We start from the raw sequence: 19,823 nt of genomic DNA on the forward strand, positions 1-19,823 counted from the left end.
TTTTTTAACTTTTAAATCTGTGTCTTTATATTTAAAGTGGGTTTCTTGTAGACAACATGCAGTCGGGCCTTTTTTATTTTAACCACTGACAATTTCTGTCTTTTAATTGGTGTTGATCATTCACACTATATTTGTAACTATTTTCCATTTGCTTCATTTGATTTTCATACCTAATTTTGAAATTGCAATTTTGTATTCTTCGTCTTAAAGGGAATCTCTTCAGATCCCTCAAAACCTGGAGCCCCCTCTGCCCGGCATGTATTAAGTAACAATAGAAAAGCTGCATGCCAGCCCTGGTGGGGCAGAAGGGACACAGGGATTCGAGGACGCAACTGCACAGTACATGGATGCACCGGGTCTTCGCTCGGTGGGTCCAAATGTCCCAGACAAGGACAAACACTTCAGCCAATGAAAGCGTTCCTGCAGTCCAGTTCTGACAGCAAGGGGCGGGACGTCTTCCTGCGTTTCCGCTGGGCCCAGAGTGGGCGTGCTTATGTGCACTTTTGTTTATTACCTGGTAGCGCTGTGTTGCCATGACGACCGTAGCTGGGTCTCAGCTGACTCGGTTGGAAACTCTTGCTGCACGTTGAGGACCGTGTACCTGTCTGCAGAGGCTCCGTTTCCCAGGAATAAATCGGAACAGTAGGGGTAGCAGGGTTCTGTGGTCTTTTCCTGCCCGAATTCCTCGACTGGCCCTCCCATGCTTGATGGGCTGCACGGCTGGAGCCCCAACTCGGGCCTGTGCGCGCGCCCCTTGGCCGGCTCCGGGGAGTGGAAGGGGCTCCGCAAATCCGCCAAAACCCCTGAGCCCGCGGGCTGCAAGCTCCGCTTCCCCCATGGGGTGTTCATTTTGCATCATTGCGTTTATTTGCTGTCACTTAGAATTCACTTAAAGGCGCGGGAGCTTTGTCCGAAAAAGGCTCTTCTTGGCTTGCTGATCAGCGTAACGTTTTGTTGGGAGGCTGCGGCCAGAGCCCGCAGTAACAGAGCTTCTGTCTTCTTTGCAGAGCCATGGGCAGCAAGAAGAAGGAAATTGCCCTGCAGGTAAGCCTCAAAGGGGAGCTTGCTTCCAGCACTTGATTGGAGTTGGAGGTCAAGGAGGATGGTGTGGAGCAGAAAGTGCGGTATAAAAACAATCTTTTGTTTGCCAGCAGTAGGTGATAGTGTTCTCGAACTTGAACATTGCACCGTTCCACCTTAAATGAAAAAAAAATCTTATCTCGGACCTCCAGTGATGACAAATTTTTTGTGCACTTAAACATAAACAGAGAATCTTGGGTATAAGCTGTTCATGCTTCTAGTTTATGCAACCATAAAGCCCAAACAGGAATTAAAAGAAAACTAAAAAACCAAGAAAATATGAATCAGTATAATTCAATGTGACTTTTTTTGTTGAAATATGATTACAACTGGCTGAAAGAAGACGGTATCGGTTCTTTTGAGTTTGGGCATGTGTCCGTAACCAAGCAACTCTCTGGAGACCCAGTTCTCCCACCCTGGCTCTCTTCAATCATTCACTTATTCAGGAAATGTGTTTTGATATTTTATGCACTACACTCTCATTAAAGAGTACCTTACTTCATTTGCACCTGTGACAGGTGACTCCATAAGCCAGCGTCTGCTCTTTTTTTCCTGGTCTTAGACAGTAAGTAGTGGTTGACTTGAAAGTGATGGTGAAAACATGCAGGCATGGGCCCTGGAACTGGGAGGGAGGGCTTTATCATAAGAGCATCCGGATGATGTGTAATATGGGTACATTTTAAGCAAACTTTAAAATGTCTCATAGTCAATTCAGCCCATCAGGATATGTGTTCAGGCTACAGGCACCTCTTGGGGAGTAAAGTGGCAGTCATCTTGAGGCATCTGATTTCTCCTTTTTTTGTTCTCTGTGGCACCAGCACTTTTCATGTGAATTTCACATGCCCGGGGCTGGGGTTGGTGGGGAAGGGAAGCTTCGGGCTTTGGACTGGAAGCCCAAAGACCTGATGCAGCTCTTTCCTGACTCTTAGCCAAATCTGGGACTTTGGATAAATTACATAACCTCTCTGGGCTGTAGCTTGCCCATCTGCAGAATGAGGATGTTGGGCGAATTCTCGCTAAGAGCCTTCCAGCATTGATGTTCTAGTATGCTAGAGATATGGAAGTTTTCCTGCGTCTATATTCTGTCCATAAATCAATTGTGGGACCCTGGTCCTACCACTTGCTGCTGGGTGAACGATTTCCTCAACCTCCTTGAGCCTACATGTCCTCTGTGTGAACAGAAGGGATAATACGTAGCCAGCAGGGTTGTTGTGATGACACGCCTTTAGACATTTCCAGGCTGGTCTGAATGCTGTCCGTGGTGGCGCTAAAATTTTTGCCCCATATGGTTATCTTTTCATGTGTCTATGCCTTATATCCCCTTTGAGAGTAGCTACGTTTTTCACCATTTTTTTTCATGCATATTCCCCAGAGCTCTGAGTTCAATGTGGTACTCACAGTAAGTGCTCCCATTTGCTGAGGGAGGAGGGAGAGTGGCTGTGCACTGAGGCATCTATGTAAGCATTACCTCTCTACCAGGTCAACTCCGTGAAGGAGTGCTCTAGGGTTTGCCAGCTCAGGAGCCCTGTCTTCTCTCTGGCTAAGAATATTCAGGGTTTCTTCTGTGACTCAGCCAGAAATTACAGGACATCAGGAGACAGTATGATTAAAAGGTACCACACGCTCCCCACTCATTCCCTACCTCACGTAGGGCTTATTGAAGTCCAGATATTTCCACACCTCTCTGCTCCGGCGCTGCTCCTCACAGTGAGATTCTTCAACTGTCCAAATGGCCCTGGCCCCACTACTGGTGTGGCTCAGCCCATGACGGGGGTTGCACCACAGAGAGTTGCCACTGACTGAGAGGGTGGGTGGAGGTGAGGGCTCTTCTGAACCCTGTCATGTTGCTCAGAACTTTAGTTGTGGGCTCAGGATGATATAAGTCCAACTCTCTTGTCTCAGGTAAGGCATTGAGAAGACTTCTCTGTTTCTTCTTATTTTTTTTCATAGAAACTAAAAAGCATGGAAGCATGGCTTCTTTAGAAAGATGGATCTTTCCATAGAGGATTTGCTGATGTTACATGTTTCCAGCCCCTTTAAAAGGACAAAGACCTTAGCATACCTGTATTAAGAATGAGTGGTCATTGTCATGGTCTTTTAATTTATATATTTTCAAAGCAGCTCTCCACAAAACTTACTAATTACAAAGGGAAAGAAGGTAATTTCACCTTGCAGAAGCTTGACAGACCATGTGGATCAAGCTATCAAAGTGAACATCATCAGTAATAGGGCAGATCAACACTGTGTGTCACCTGACAGGATGCAATGAGAAAACACACTTCTACCTCTCTGACACTCCACCAATCCAACCAGTTCCAACTAATCCAGCCAGTTCCATCCAATCCAACCAATTCCAACCAATCCAACCAGTTCCAACCAATCCAACCATTCTAACTAATCCCAATGAGTTCCAACCAATCCAACTAATTGCTGAGAAAAATTAAGGAAGATTTAATCATAAATGTTAAGAAACACTATGCTCATGGACTGAAAGACTCATTCTTATTAAGATTTCAGTTTTTTCCCCAAATTGGTTAAATAAGTCAATGCATCCCAATTAAAATCATTGCAGAAATTGACAAGCTGGTTCTAAAATGTATATGGAAATGCAAAGGACCTAGAATAGCCAAAACAATCTTGAAAAAGAAGAACAGATATGGAAGCCTCACCCTGGCTGATTCTAAGACTTATTATAAAGTTACAGTAATCAAAATAGTACGGTGCCAGCAAAAAACAGGTAAGTGGGTAAATGAAACAGAATAGAGTCTAAAATAAACCCACACTTATGCAACTAACTGGTTTTCAACAAAAGTGCCAAAGCAATTTAATAATGAAATAAATTTTTTCAACAAATTTTGCAGAAACAGCTATGCCTCTACATGGGAAAAAAGTTAACCATAACCCTTTCCTCACAATATAGACAAAAATTAATTTCAAATGGCTCACAGACTTAAATGTGACAGCTTAAGTTATAAAGCTTCTAGAAGAAAATAGGAGAGCATTTTTGTGACTTTGAGGAAAGGTTTCCTAAGAAGACAAAGTAGCCTTAACCACAAAGCTAAAATTTGATAAATTAGACTTCATCAATATTAAACACTTCTGCTCAACAAAAGACACTGTTAAGGAAATGAATAGGCAAACCACAGACTCAGAAAATATTTATAATACATGTATCTGATAAAGAACATGGGCCCAAATATATATAGTATATAAATATATATAAATATTATAATATATATAATATAAATATTATATAATATAAATATTATATATATATAATAAAAAGGCCAACAATCCAATATAAGAAAATGGACAGATCAATGGACACTTCTCAAGGAATGTATACAAATGGTTGATAAGCACATTAAATAGTGCTCAACACCATTAGTCATCTGGAAAATGAAATTAAAGCCACAATGAGATACCACTATATCACCATTAGTGTGGCTAAAATTTAAAAGACTGAAAACACCAAATTTTAGTGAGAATGTGGAGCAACCAGAACTCCTATACTCTACTGGTAGAAGTTTAAATTGTTTCAACCACTTTAGGAAAAGCAGTGGCAGTCTCTTATTAAACTGAACATACATTTACCCCACGTCCCAGCAATTTAACTCCTAGGTATTTACTTACTGAAAAAAAAAACAAAAAACCCATGAACAAAAAAAGATTTAATAAGAATATTCATGTCTTTATTCATAACAACCCCAAACTATCAAGCCAGTTATGATACTATCACACAATGGAACATGGTCAGGAATAAAAGTTAGCAAACCACTGACAGACAGCTACACAGATGGACCTCCCAAATATGCTGAGCGAAAGAGGCCAGCACAAAATAAGACACACTGTATTATTTCATTTATATGAAGTTTTAGAACAGGCAAAATGAATCTATCATGACAGAAAGCAGATGAGTGTTTACCTGGGGTGGGGAGTGGGGAGTGACTGGGAGGAGGCAGGAGGGGACCTGCTGGGCTGATACAATGTTCTGTATTGTGATGGGGGTGTGGTTATCTGGCTGAATGCATTTGTCAAAACTCATTGATTTGTAATAGTTTAACTCTGTGTATCTCACTGTATAGAATTTATAGCTCGTACAATGTATAAAAAGACAAAAAAGAAAAACTGAATGTGAACCTCTCTGTACATAAATACAGATAAATGTCAAAATTAAATGTTGAGTGACGGGGAGGGTATAGCCCAGAGGTGGAGTGCATCCTCACATGCACGAGGTCTTGGGTTCAATCCCCAGTAGCTCCATTTAAAAAATAAACTTAATTACCTCCCCCACCAAAAAAAAAAACCAAACGGTAAATGTTGAGTGAAAGCGCAAGTTGCAAAACGTATGGTGCTATGTATGCACCTTTATGCACGTAGAGCAATTTTATATATTGTTTTTTTGAACAAGTACCACGTAAAAATTAATTTTTTTAAAAATGAGATTTTTCTTAGGATTGTGGTTACTCTTGGGGATGGAGGCAGGAAGAGAGAGAAGGAGAAAAGATTAAGGAAAGAGGACAGTGTGAGCCGTATTTGTAACTATTTCATTGACAGAGAGAAAGAAGATAGATGATTGATAGCTAGATAGATGGATAGATAATCTGGAGCAAAAACCTAAAATTGTCTCCCACTGGCGCCCTCAGTAATACATTCTTTGTTCCTCTTTGATGTTAGGTCAACATCAGCACCCAGGAACTTTGGGATGAAATGCTCAGTTCCAAAGGACTAACCGGTAATTTAAGATAATTTTTAGACTCATCTTTTTCAAAACTGCTAAATGACATATTGAACTATGAAGAGAAAAGCTTCAAAGAGCATCATTTTCCTATAATCCTGAGTTTCATACATAAAGAACCAGGTAATTTCTTTGCGTATATCTATGCTTGAATATCTGACAGTTCAGTTCAGGAAACTAGTCAGTACTGTCAGATAACAGGGTTCCCTTGTTTTAGATCTGACTGTCATACTCAGGGGTTGTCTGGTATTAAGGAAAAGAAACCTCTTGTAATTACCTGAAGCATAAAAGGGGAATGTATTGAAAGGGATATGGGGTCTCTTGGAACTCACTGGCTGGAAGGAGAGCCAGGTAACCCAAGGGAGTGGAACCAGGAACTACAGTCATCAGGAAATGGCACAGCCACTGTCACCGGGTCTCCTGGTCCCTATCCTCCTTGTATCAGTTATCTGTTGCTGAGCAACAGTTTACCCCAAAATTTAGTGGTTTATAACACCAAGGATATATCCCCTGGTTTCTGTGGATCCAGGATCCAGGTGTTGCTTAGCTGGGTACCTTTGGCTCTGGGTCCCTTACCAGGCTGAAGCTAAGGAGTCAGACAGGGAATGTCAAGGCTCAAATTAGAGTTGAATTTACTTCCAAGCTCCCTCATGTGGCTTTGGCAGATCTTAGAAGGTCATTTCCAAGTTCTTTCCTGTGGCTACTGACAGGACCTAGGTCCTCGCTGGCTGTTGACCAGAGACATCAATTTCCTACCATCAATTTCTCCCTAAGGCAACTCAAAATATGGTAACTTTCTTCTCCCAGAGCAGGTTTCAGGGAGGGAAGGAGAGAGAGAGAGGGAAAAAGAAAAGTCATAGCTTTTTTGTAACCTAATCTCAAAAGCGACATCCCACTGCTTTTGCCCTGTTCTGTTTGTTAGAAGCATTAGGTCCAGCCTGCACTCACTTGCTTGACTGAACTAACCAACACTCCTGACTGCATGCATCTTCTCTGGAATAGTAGAAACAGCCCAGGCAATGGCACGAGATAAACCTCAGTCCAAAACTTGGTTCTACTGCTTCAGAAGTTAATTTTACCTCGGGTTGGTTATTTCCTTCCTCATTTCTATGGTAGGATAATGATACCTATGTCTCTGGATTTTTTGAAAGAAAAAGGACAGATGCCCTCTTGTAGCTCAGTAAACATTAGCTCCCCCTCTTTTCTAGAACTTACTGTGAATCCTCATTGCCTAGTAAATCAGGATGGAACTCCTCAAATCCACGTTCCACACTCCTCAGTGGTCTCTGCCTCCACTTCCCAAAGCCCAGCGCCCGGCTGGCCTGGCTCAGCACGCGGCCCAGCAGCCCCTGAACCCCCTCCATGCCTCCCCCCACAGCCTCCCTCTCTGGGTCCAAGCCTGGCACGTTCCACGGTGCCCAGTGCAAGTTTCCTCATCACTGGGGAGCTTCCTCCCCTGACTCCAGCAGCGCAGTGTGAATACAGTGCTGCCGAAGTCGATGCTGCTTTTAATAACGATAATTATACGTCATGTTTTATTCATCATTCTCCTATGATGGGAAAAACTTTAAATGGGAATCTTCGAAAAGTAAAATCACAAATTGCATGCTATTGAGATTGGCAGGGATGATAGTTAATAAGCAGTGTCTGCAGTCTCTCCCCGTGACCATGTGCTCCAGCAGCTGAACAGAAGCGCCCAGCTGTGTGGCAGGCATAAGCTCTGTGAGTGCTGAGGTCTTTAGGAAGACATCCTTCCTCTAAAATGTGACCACCGGTATGTCACAATCTAGCACTTGCTGCGTCTGACCAGGCAGGGTAGGTCCTACCTGTGTCCCGTGCATATGTGTTGGCTTTGCTTAGCTTCTTACAGACGCAGGTCTAGTGCAATCAGACAAAAGAGTCCCTCACACCTGGCACCACCCTATTCCAGAGACTGGGGCCAAAGCAGAAAAAGGCACCCCAGTTTCCACCTAGGTCTCTATCAGGTTCACTTTCCAGGAGAACAATGTTGATTTGATAAAGCAAGGAAAGCTCTCCTTTACCCAAAGTAAGTGACTTTTAACTCATCGGGGAAAGATGAACGCTGTTTATGATCAAAGTAGCTAAGAGTTGATCGTATGCTGACAGGTCACCTCTTCCTTTTAGAAGAGATAGTTTCAGTCCAATTCAAATATTTACTGAGGGGCTCTCTGTGCTAGGCCTGACCCTGAATGTAGCTGAAAATTCTTAAGGTAAAGGATCCACATTAAGGAAGTGATTTTCCACCATACTTACCTGGTTGTGTTTAGGATTCGGAACACCGAGATCAGAAGACTGAGAGAAAGCTGTGTTTCCGTGCTCACTCATTCTCTGCTGGGATAATAAATCCCTTCAACCATTAAATGTCCCTGCAAACAGATGTGCACCAGAAGGGTTAGAACGTGCAGGCGTCAGTCCTGCCCGACATGCTGGGCGCTGGTGCCCACTGAACGCCCCTGCCTCTGGGTTCCACACAGTTGTCGACGTCTATCAAGGCTGGTGTGGCCCCTGCAAACCCGTGGCGAGCCTCTTCCAGAAGATGAGGATGGAAGCGGGCCTGGACCTCCTGCATTTTGCATTAGTAAGATCCTCTCTCGGCAGAATGTCACACAACATTGTGAAAACATGGAAAATTTGAAAAACAGGAGCAGGAAGTTTGAGGGGCCCTTTTCAGATTAGTGAAAAGGCATCTGTTGTGGATTTTTGGCTGATATCAGTGTCTCCAGAGAGGAGGACTCCCCCAACCCCGCCTGGCCGGCAGTCACGTGGGTGGGGCTGCCTCCTGATACTGTGGCTGGCGGGGGGCGGGGGGGGGGGTCCCGCCACTCTCAGGCAAGTGCCCCTTCCTGGCTCATGCACACTGGAAGCCCTGAAGTTTCACTGTCAGAGCACAGGGTTTATGATTTCCATCCTCTGCTCCCTCAAGGGGAACTTCTAGCAAATGTTAACTTGGGTCAATGCATGGAAACAGGAATGGATTCCAGAGAAACGTGTATGAGACCCTGGATGTGCTGCACGGGTCTGAGGTGCAGATTGGAGACGCAGGAATGTCCCTCACGCTGATTCTCCAAGAGCTGGGCTTCCAGGGCTGGCACTCCCTGGAGACGTGGTTTTGAGGCTTTCTTGGAGCGTGTGGAGGGGGTGCCTGGATAGGGAACCTCGTCCATGGGCAGAAGGGCCTTGTCAGACTTGGAGGCAGAGCTGCAGGACCTCACCTCTGTTGCTGCCACTCAGGGCAGATGTGGGATGTTAAAGGGGTGTGGGGGGACTCCTTCCATCTGGAGCAGGCAAAGCTGTCATTTCTTCCTGAGTTTATTCTTCAAAAAAGTACACTGGCAAACAGTTTTACCAATATGTTGACAGGACAGTTGTTAAGATTCTGATGAAAAGACATTAGAAGGAGCAGCATGAGAGTGAGCCAGGGCTCCGCCTGGGGAGGGCCATCACTGTGTGTGTGTGTGTGTGTGCGCGCGCGCGCGCGCGGGCACACGGGTGTTGTCCTTCATGGTTGTTCACCCTCCTGCCCCCGCTGACAGCTCGTTTTCTTTAGGCAGAAGCGGACTGTCTCGATGTCCTCGAAAAATACCGTGGGAGGTGTGAGCCGACCTTTCTGTTTTATGCAGTAAGTACATTTCAGATCCCTGGTAGCAGATCATGAGAGCTGGGATAGATGCGTCTTTCTGGCATTAATTCTCACTGGCAGTCACCATGAGGCCTCACTCATCCACGACAGTACTGCATCTTCTCCTGGACTGTGATTTTGGTTGTGGACAGACGTCCTTAATCTTAGCAGTGTAGGTGGGACTGGGACTGGGACAGGCAGGGGCCCTGCCCATGGGCTGGCTGGGGTGGACGCCCAGCCCCTGGCGGTCGCTCTGGGCTCGGCCTTCCCAAGGACAGGACACAGGAAGGAGGAGGAGTCACTCAGATGTGTGGGTTCCTTCTGGCTCATGAACACTCCCGACTGAGGTCTGACTCTCAGAGCGCAGAGTGTGGAGATTCCCACCCTCAGCTCCATACAGGGGACCTTTCAGCAGATGTGAATACCCCTCGTGGGGCGGACGAGCTCTGCATTTACCTTTGCTCATTGTAAACTGTGAAGATACGTTGACAGAAAGTCAGAAATGAGAGGGACGACTGCTGACAGCCCAGTGGTTCAGCGTTTGTAAGATCATCTGGATGCCTTTGGGTGTGACATCCATGCTGGGCTCCAGGCCCCTGAGAGTCCCCTGTCTCACACCTGGCTTCCTGGGCTTAGTCACTTGCCAGTCCCTGAAGACAGCTGACCGCTGTTCTCCTCCTGACCCGGTCAAGCCCCTCATTGCACAGTCAGGGAAACTGGGGTCTGCCCACCTGGCCAGGGTGGTTTAGTTTTGCAACCTTCGGTCCCTCAGCTCTCAGATACGGCAAGTATCACAAATGAAGGTATATGTATAATATGAGTTTTGACATTCAGGAGGGAGACTGAAGTTCCATGATGAAAACTGGTGGGTATGGGGGAAGGTGGGAAGTGCTGAGATGAACGTGCTCCCAGCTGAACCAGCATCAGAGCTCAGTTGCGGAAAAGGGATCATGATGACAGCGGTTTGCTTCCTTGTGCCCGTGGTGGGTGGGACTGAAGCATAAAAACATAATCGGCCGTGTGGGAACACGTGGCAGTGCCTCAGTCACATAGTGGTGGTCCTTTCGGGGTGAGATGGGACTTTCGTGAGTGACAGGCATCCAGACTTCTGAAAAAGTGAAAGCGGGAAACTCAGGTTCACCAGGAACACCACCTCCACCGGGAAGTCTTCCCTGATCGCCCCAGATGGAGTTGGGAATTGATTCTTGCCCCAAATTCCAAATACCCCTATGAAAGCAACTGAGCTTATTCTACTGTAATTGTATCTCTGACCTGACCACCTCTCTCCCCACTAGAACCCCCATTCACTGAGGGTGAGGACTCTGTCTTTCATGTGTAGTGTTTCTCTCTCTGCCTGTCCTGGTGTTTGGCATAGTAAGTGCTCAACTGATATTTGTTGAGCGAAGGAGCCATGGAGAGGCCGCCCTTAGTCACTCACAACCCAGTGGACCCTAGTCCTCCCGCAGCTAACTCCCTCCTGCCCTGAAGGAAGTGTTGAAGGGAGGGGCATGGGGTAGCAGGCAGGGAAGTGGATGAAGCTGTGGGCCTGGGGTCCAAGGAGGACTCTGACCTTGGGGATGGTCCTAAGCAAACCTCTGGGACACTCTTGGACAGAGGCTGATACAGTGTCGTCTGTGCCAACCATCTGGGCTGTGTTCCAGGGAGGAGACCTGGTGGCGGTGGTTAGAGGAGCAGACGCCCCCCTGCTGCAGAAAACCATCCTTGACCAGCTGGAGGCAGAGAAGAGGGTGCTGGCCAGAGGCGGAGAGCGGAGGGTGGTAAGCAGAGCAGTCCTAGGGGCGGCCAGCTCACAAATGTTTCCTAGGCCAGGCCAGCAGGTCCCTCCCCTGCCCCACCAATTTCCTCACTGTCCACAGAAAGCTGCATTAAATGCCCACCCTGGCGGCGGGCCCCCTGAAGGCTGGCACTGCCCACTATGAAACCCCCTTTTAAGAAGTTGTCCCCTTCATCCAGGACACTCTAACATCTTTTATCCATTTCCCTTTCTTCCCCACTTTCTCTCTCAACAAGGGTTTCTGGAACCCTGACAATGAATTCAGAAATGAAAATAGTTATGAATCCAGTAGCAGGGAGGAGGAGTCAGCCTCAGGGTGAAATCTCTCCTAGGGACCCGCCCTCCCCTCACATTCCCGAGTTTTACTTGTGATCCCAGGTTTCTTTAATTAGAAATTAAGCTCCGTCATTACCACGAGAAGTAGGATCAGCACTGCTTGTGACTTGGATAAATTACTTCCATGACAACATGGACTGCAAGTTTTTCACAAATAAATCAGCAGCCTTTGAAAACTGACACACCTTAGGTAGAAAGAAGTATTTCCGGGTGCTCTGAGCACCTGCAAACAAACCTTAACCCGTTCTATGTCCATTTCAATTCCAATTCATATTCAGTTCCAAATAGCAAAACTTTGTTTTTATAGAATAAGTTAGAACCAAATTATATTTTTCCCCAAGAAAACTGGCAATTTTTCCCCAAGAAAGAAAATCACAACACTTATGCCTCCTCCATAAATAAACGACCTCTCTCTTTCCTACCTCCCTGCACTGCACAGGCAATTGCTTAATAATAGCTTGCATTTCAATTCTTCCTTTGTCTTCTTGTTAACTCTCTATTTTGTCTTTTTCCCTGGTTTCTATGTGATGCTTGTGAAAATAGGCAGAATCTAAACCTTAAGATCAGCATGGATTCCCTTGCCTTCAAACACTCTCACCCCCCACCATCACCCAACAACTAAAAAGGATCTTGTCAAGTTTCCAGGACTTGACTCTCTTCTTTTGCTCTGCATTGGGGACCCCTACTTTTTGAGCTTCTGTCGGTTTTTGAAGGTCTTTGTGGAATTTCAATTAGCTGACACCTTTCTGTTCATGACTAATTTGTACTAGATTAAAGATGAGGCTCTTTCTAATGAAGTTGAATGCTTTTCCCATGAAAAGGACGATGGTGAAGACGAGGACGTGGGTGAGTACAGAACCAACAAGCAAGGCAAACAGGCAATGTGGACTCAGATTTGATGTGTTTTTTAAAAAATATACGAGTCACCAGTTTATTGAGCAGCCTGAACTCTGGGAAGATGACCCAAATGGTCTCCAGCCACCTGACTTCAAACATACGGTGTCAGGTCTTCCTCCTGCCCTGTAATAGCCTCTCAGGCACCTTTCACCGCTTTCTGACCAAGTTCAAATATGACATGTGACTTTCACGGCAATCGCCGGGCATCAGGAAAGACTCCCTTAATAAAATGGGAGAGGAGCAACATTACTAAGGGGGAGTGATGATGCTGGTGCTTCCTTAGTCCTTATTTGACGGAAAGAGTTTCTTCCACCTTTTTCTGTACTGAACACTTTCCCTCCCCACAGCCCTGCACCCTCGTCCCCGTATCCCCCAAGTATCAACCCATGGATTTCACACTCCTGGGCACCGCAGTTCTTCCTGAACCTTTAGTATGAGAAGAACACCTTGACCTGAGAGTGTGAAGAGAAGCCAGAAGTTACAGAGGCTGTTCTGTCAGGTGGTGCTCCCCCTGGTCACTGAGACACCGGGAAGCCAGGATTCCGTTTGGGAACCCAGCTGGAGAGAGAAGGAAGTTCTGCCTCCTGCCCAAAACAGGCCACTTATTCTCATGTGGTTGATGAGGGCTGGCGGAGCTGATTGTAACAAGGGAAGAGGCGATGTTTAGGAGACCAAGAAAAGTGTGAAAAGGAAATCAGCGATTTGGCTTCGTTTAATGCCTCCTTTGGAGATTATCTCTTCTTTCTTCCCTCCCCTGCCCCTGTTACTTCCTCCCAAATCAAGACTCAACTCCTAGAAACCTGTGCAAAAGTCTGCCACTCCCCTTAGCCTTCCTCACCCCAGGGCCCTGGTCCTGAACCGGGCCCACAGTCCTGGGGCCGCCCTCACCCGGCCCCGGCCCACCCGCTGCGGTCCGGCCTCTGGGCCCCCTCCTCCCCCCACTGCTTCTCACCGGGGCTCCAGTGCCCAGATGGTGCCAACTCCTCCGGGCGGTTTCCAGTCATAGCCCACGGCATCCTTCTGCAGGCTTGGCTGCCCTCCGCAGCGTCTTCCTACTCAAAGCCCCCTCCTCGTTTGGTGTGGAGACGTCGCGACCTTTCTCGTTGTCCTCGTTTTCTCTGGCCTCCCCGCAGCCCCCTCTTCCTTGGCTTTTCTTTCCTTTCGCTCCTTTTCAGGCTGCGGCTCCGCTCTGGCCTCTTGCTCTCCACCTCCAGGTGCTCTGGTCAGTCAGTCAATTTATAAGGGAACTCACTGTAAGAGCTCCTTAAAGTCCAAGTGTTCACAGGATGTTAGACATGGTGCTCACCCACACACACAAAATGAATAGACTGGTGGCTTAAAATGATTCATACCTTTGCAGTCCACATTCTTAGATTTCCACAGTAGGATGCAGAGACTGGCAGGTTTCGTGTAAAAGTTGAGGAAATAGGCCACGGGGGATGCAGTCTGTGGAGCGCGCAGGCAGCTCACCAAGGCCGGGCCGGGACAAACCGGCGTCGCAGAGGCGCCCACTGGGCATGCGCGGGGGCCTGCGCTCACGTGGCCCCTCCCGCCCCACCGCCGCTGGTCGGACCTGGGGTCGCTGAGTAGTGGGCTGGCCTGTGAGCTGTGTCTGGTGCCTGGGCGCCAGCTAGCTGGCCAATTCTCTGGAGAATTTGAACAACGCGAAGACTGAAGGTGCAGTTTAGTTGTGTGTGCTGCCTGGAGACATTGTTGGAAAGTAAAAAAGACGCCCTGGCAAAGGAGGCAGTGGAGTGAGAGGAGAACACAGTATAGACAGCACTTAGAGACCAAGAATCACTAGAAGGTGACAGGAAGGGTCAAGAGTGGCCCGGCCTGCGTTGCCTCTGCTCCAGCTCTTCCCGGCTCCAGGCTGACTTGGTTGTTTCTGGGGTTTTGTTCCTGAGTCATCTTTGATCTCCTCCTGCATCTCTCTCCCTCCCCACGCCATCCGCACACCCGGTCCGTGTCTCTTGCATGTCTCTGTCCCTTGCAGCCAGGTTGAGGTTGGGGTCTGGAGCCAGACCCCTGCATCCACTAAAGTCCAGGTCTGCAGGAGCACAGCCAGGAGGCCGGGGGCTGTGTGCAGGGTGGCCAGGTCCCTGGGGAGGGCCTCCTGCGAGCCTCCTGTGAGCCCAGCATCTGACAGCACCATCCCCGGCTTGTTCCAGTTGCATCAGAGAAGGCCTGCACCTTGGCCATCATTAAACCAGACGCCGGTGGTGCATGGGAAGACGGATGAGATTATCATGAAGGTAAGAGAGAGGGCACTTACCTTATGGACCACCATCATGTCTTCCCTGGTGGAAACACGGGGTGGGGGGGCTCACATAGCTGGGTTGAGGGGAAGAGAAGGCTTTTAAGGAGTCTTAATTAAAATTCCATTTGACTAAATTAAACGTTTTAAATCTCATTGGGACAGATGTGATGAGGATGAGGGTCTCCACTGCTTTTCATGCTGCCTTTTCCAACATCTTTTACTTTCAACACATCGAAATGTGAATTTGGGCTTGCTTTACCCTTTCAGAGTATGTATGTATATATTCTGCAGATCCAGGAAGCCGGGTACGACATTTTAACAAACGAAGAGAGAACCATGACGGAAGAAGAAATGCGACTTTTCTACCAGCGCCGAGCTGGCGAGGTCAGCTCCTTTGCTTCCAACACACTCTCACTTCTTTCTCTGTCTCCAACATTATGTTTACGGATTGATACTAGTCTGGGAGAAAATAAGAGTATAATGAAGTTCAAGAGTCTGAACAGTAGGTGGGCCGGGAACTTGCTCTCAGAATGATGACTCTAGGCTGTATCAGCTCAACGCTGTTTGGCAGCAAGGATGAGATTCTGACTCTAACATAAGCAATGAAATAAGGAATTTATTGAAAGGAGACTCCGTGCCTCCCAGAACTGAAGAGAGTTGAAGGAGTTGCACGAGGAAGGTGTGGGGAGAAAACCGAGGTGGGGGTAGGGATCCCAGGGAGTCACTGCGGCTGCGGCCGCTGGGTGACTCAGATTCAGCCACATTCCATCTGCTTCTGCTTCTTACCCTCTGGGGAGGGAGGGTCTAGTTGACCTGGCTTGGGCCCCACCTCTCAGATGAGGGGGTATGTGTGGGGACGGGTGGATAGGCCTTGTGGCTGTCAGCCCGACAAGGACCAAGTGAAATGGGGAAGGGCTGCTCCCTGAAGGAAGCCTGAGTTCTCCTTGAAGAAGGAGGACAGGCTTCAAGGCACTGCCCCAAATAAGCCTCTACTGCATCCCACACACACATGACTCCCATGTATTTGGTCTTCTCAATGCCCCCACCTAATTTACTAATCTCATGTTCAACCCCAAATGAGTGAACTCAAAGATTCATCTTTCTGCCTTTAACTTGTATCTAGGTTCTCTGGGTGTAGTTGGGCATCACTGCCCCAGCTCCCTGGAGCCCTCCACAGGCCTGCCGGCTGGTGACCATCCCCCATCCTGCGGGTGGGATGGGCCCGCTGACCCTCTGCAGGCCTGGGTCACTGTTTCCCCCTCCCTGTGCTAGGAGGCATTTGAGAAGTTGCTCCATTACATGTGCAGTGGACCGAGCCGCCTCCTGATCCTCACCAGGACTGAGGGTACCGAGGACGTGGTCACCGCCTGGCGAACCCTCATGGGGCCCTGTGACCCCGATGTGGCCAGGAGGGAGCAGCCTGACAGGTGATGTCACCAGCTGTGGTCCTTTTATCTATCTCAAAACCTGCATCCAAGGAAGCTGAGAGCCCTGCTCCAGGTTCAGCCCAGAGTCGTGGGTAACACAGGAGGCTCTTTGACAGCCACGGAGCTCCTTCTTTGTTATATGTGGGAGGAGTCCCTGACCTCTCTGTTAGGGATTTTAGGAGACCCTGACATCCTCCCCCTCTGATCCAGCCCCCAGCCCTTCACAGGGGCCTCCTTGTGGCCTCTCCCCCTCTTCTGAAGGCTGTGGCTGGATCCAGTCCTCACTGTTCTCTCTGCAGCCAGAGGATCCCGTAGCGTGGTCCCAGAGCCCCCTGCCACACTCATCCAGGAAGTGCAGATTCCCAGACTCCATACAGGCCTGCCAAGTCAGAGACTCTGGGTGGGGCCTAAGAATCTACATTGTAGACTGAACCCCCACCCCCATTTTCTACTCCCTGCCCAAGGTGTCCTGAGTCCCTGAGAGCCTGAGCACCCTGTTCTGTATACTGCACCGGGCTGCCTCGGTCTGCTCCCTGGCCCTGTGTGAATATTTAGCCTGGCACCACCAACGCCAAATCCACTGTGTCTTGCCCTTGAAGCTGAGAGAGGCCCAGCCAATGGGAAAGAAATTAGCAAGAGACTAAGTAACTGCGGTTGTACCTTGTAGTTGTAGAGGGCCGGGAACACTCATGTACGAGGCAGCCTGGGCCAGTGAAAGATGGCCCAGGGTTCAGGTCTTAGGTTTTCTGAGCCTCACTAACTGTGACCTTGGGTCATCCATGCTTTAATCCCTCCGTGCCTCAATTTCCTCATCTGAAATATGGGAACTATAACAGGACATGCCTCATGTTAAGTATGTATATTTGAAGTACTTAGAATATTGACATGCAGGAAGTCCTAGCAATATTAATGTTATCTTAGGAGGTCTTGGGTGGGGGGATTAACTATGCCAACTTGTAGCGAGCCCTCGGCAGGATGCTAGCCAGCAACACAGTGGCAGCTCCTGGGCTTACACCATGACTCAGGCATATTTAAACTGGGGATCATGACAGAGTCTCCCTGTGGCACAAATGAAGGGAGATCAGGTACGGGAGGCACTGGCAGGGTGCCCAGTATGCTGCCGTGGTGGAATAGATGCCAGTTCCTCTCGCCTTCACTGCTGTTCTCGGCATTTCCAACAGAGAGAAAGCCGTGTCACAGAAGTGTCAGCTGCTGATTGGGAGCTGGTGGCCGTGTTGCCCCAGAGCAGAAAATTTCTCTTCCAATGAAATAATTGTTTCTTGTTCATTTTGTCTGTTCCCAGTCTCCGGGCTCAGTATGGCACAGAAATGCCCTTTAATGCAGTCCATGGAAGCCAGGACTCGGAAGATGCCCGCTGGGAACTGGCGCTGCTCTTCCCCAGTTTTAAGTTTTCACATGAGGTTCTGGAAGCCCCTCTGGGTGAGTCATTAAGGCAGAGCTGCTCTTTATTAAATCTGCAGGGAGCACGTGGGGAGACTGATAACAACTATGTGGTAACCAAGTGCTCCATCTAATAAGGGCCTGCTGGGAAAACAGGGGCCACTACGTAACAGCAGCAGCAGTCCTGCTCGGTTGCGTTTTCAGAGTAACAGTATTGCTTTTTACCTTGTTACACTTTTTGCTGCATTTTACTTTGGAGCCATACTCTCATTGCAAAGTTACTTTGTATTCTCCTACGGAAACCACAGGGAAAATTTAACTCATTTTCTGGAAGCCAACTTCAAAGGCAGAGGCCAGGATGTCACCCCCTACTTCCACCAAGCCCTTGGTGGGGTCACTGAGAAGCAGAGGGTGACACACAGGGCCCTATGCCCTGGGATGCTCTGACTCTCATATACCTCAGCCCACACATTTTGGGAAAAGTGTGCTGGGTCGTCCCCACCTTCACATCTGGGTGAGAAACCCTGGGGGCTCAGAGGGCACGTGACTTACCTCCCTCCACAAGCGGAAGCAGGTCACCAGGCCTGGGCTGTTCCTGCCACCGAGTGGCACTGGCACATCTTGGGCGGGAGCCCGAGGTGAGGCGGAATGGGCCAGGGGCTGAATGTCCTGGGAAGAGCAAAGGACATGAGGGTGGCTGTCTCAGGAGAAGGCTGCCTGCTGCTCTGAAATGGCAATAACCTCTGTGTGCTTGAATGCTCGGGTTTTAACCAATATAGTTTACTAAACGTTTGATGTGTTCCTCGCAGTCTCAAGATCTGAATCCAGCCAAGCAAGAACAGGTGGTCTGAGGGGTGGGGGTAGGCAGGATGGGAGCTGAGCCCTGCTGGCCCTTGTCTCATCCACTTGCTGCTCATGGCCAGCTGAGGGGTGAGCAGGAGGGGCATGGGGTTTAGGGAGTTGAGAAATCCTGGGAAGTGTGGCTTCATGTGGATCAGAGACCCAAGCCTGCACATCCAAGTGCAAGTGGTTCTCCAAAGCCATCCTCTGCAGAGAAGAACTCTTACCTGGTGGCACTTTGAGGGCCAGCTTTCCTCTGGGGAACTGCCCTCAGAGAGAGCCCGCGATGCATTTCCTTACACGTCCTGAGTCACAGGACATCTTCACCCTTTTGCAGGGGTGATTGGAAACAAGGAGGTCTGACTCGACAACGCTCTTGAGGAGAGTTGGGAGATCAGGAGCCTGACTTTCTGGCCTCAGGTGATAATGAGCAAAGGGAACAATTCCAGAAGATTCTGAGCCCAGACCACATTCAGGAATAGGTGCACAGCTTCCCGCAGGCATGACCTTGAAGCAGCCTCGCCGAGGTGCTGGTGTTCTGCCCACGTGTCTGATGTGTGTGTGTCGTGCCTTCACAGTTGGCAGGAGCAGCACGTGCTTTCACGGTGCCCAGCACTTTTTCTGGGCACTGGAGACTGACAATCCTGGGTTTGAATCCTGGCTCCACTATTTATTAGCTGAATAGCCTTAGGAAAGTTGCTTTCCTTTTGGGACCTCAGTTTCCTCATCTGTGAAATGGAGATGATGATAGACCCACCCATCCCATAATAAGCACCTTCCTCAGTGAGCTCTCCTGAGGGTGAGAGGAGACAAAGCATGTGAAGTTCTCAGCCTGGGGCCTGACACGTGTGAAGTGCTCAACCAGTGTTATGTCCTCTCTTAATTCTTTCCTAGTCCCTAGCACACGTATTAGGACCCCTCAATGCCGCTCCATCCACCGTGACCCCTTGCCTCAAGGCCTGCGATGTAGCTAGCTCGCCCTTTCCGCTGTCCCTTTGTGGACAGTGTGAGGGACGGAGGAGAGGGACAGGGCTCTGGTTGAGGTCCTACAGAACTCTTGTCGTCCCACAGGCCGCAAGGCTGCAGGAGCCGAGGGCCCCAGCAAGGTGCTGTGCTTCCCTGAGGATGTGGACGAGGCAGCTGAGCTGTCGTGCCAGAGCCCATGACCCGGGCAAGGCCACGAGGCAAAGCGTCGGTGCACCTATATCTGCTGCACATAAGGAAACCTCCAGGGTTGGAACTTCCTCTTTTGAGCATCAATACTTTTTGGGTTTCGCTCTCTTGTGAATGAAAAAAAAAAACACGGAATCTACTTTCTTGCCTGATTAAATAGTACGTAGAGTAACATATACTTTTTGGGGGGGCATCTCTGGGGCATTTTAGAAAATTCATGGACATCAGTTATTGTA

At 48.5% G+C, this 19,823-nt stretch overlaps 1 protein-coding gene across 1 annotated transcript; it reads left to right on the forward strand.

Annotated features, from left to right (window-relative positions):
* Positions 1–307: 307 nt before the first annotated feature.
* Positions 308–19,823, forward strand: NME9 (NME/NM23 family member 9). The gene is given in 13 exon segments (XM_006177476.3): positions 308–642; positions 1,008–1,044; positions 5,758–5,815; positions 8,314–8,417; positions 9,387–9,458; positions 11,120–11,236; positions 12,360–12,435; positions 14,658–14,704; positions 14,706–14,741; positions 15,038–15,130; positions 16,019–16,173; positions 17,477–17,613; positions 19,486–19,823. Coding segments are annotated over 13 exon segments (1,176 nt in total). The 5' UTR covers positions 308–493; the 3' UTR covers positions 19,581–19,823.

The sequence above is a fragment of the Camelus ferus genome, chromosome 1, assembly GCF_009834535.1.
Source record: "Camelus ferus isolate YT-003-E chromosome 1, BCGSAC_Cfer_1.0, whole genome shotgun sequence".
NCBI lineage: Eukaryota > Metazoa > Chordata > Mammalia > Artiodactyla > Camelidae > Camelus > Camelus ferus.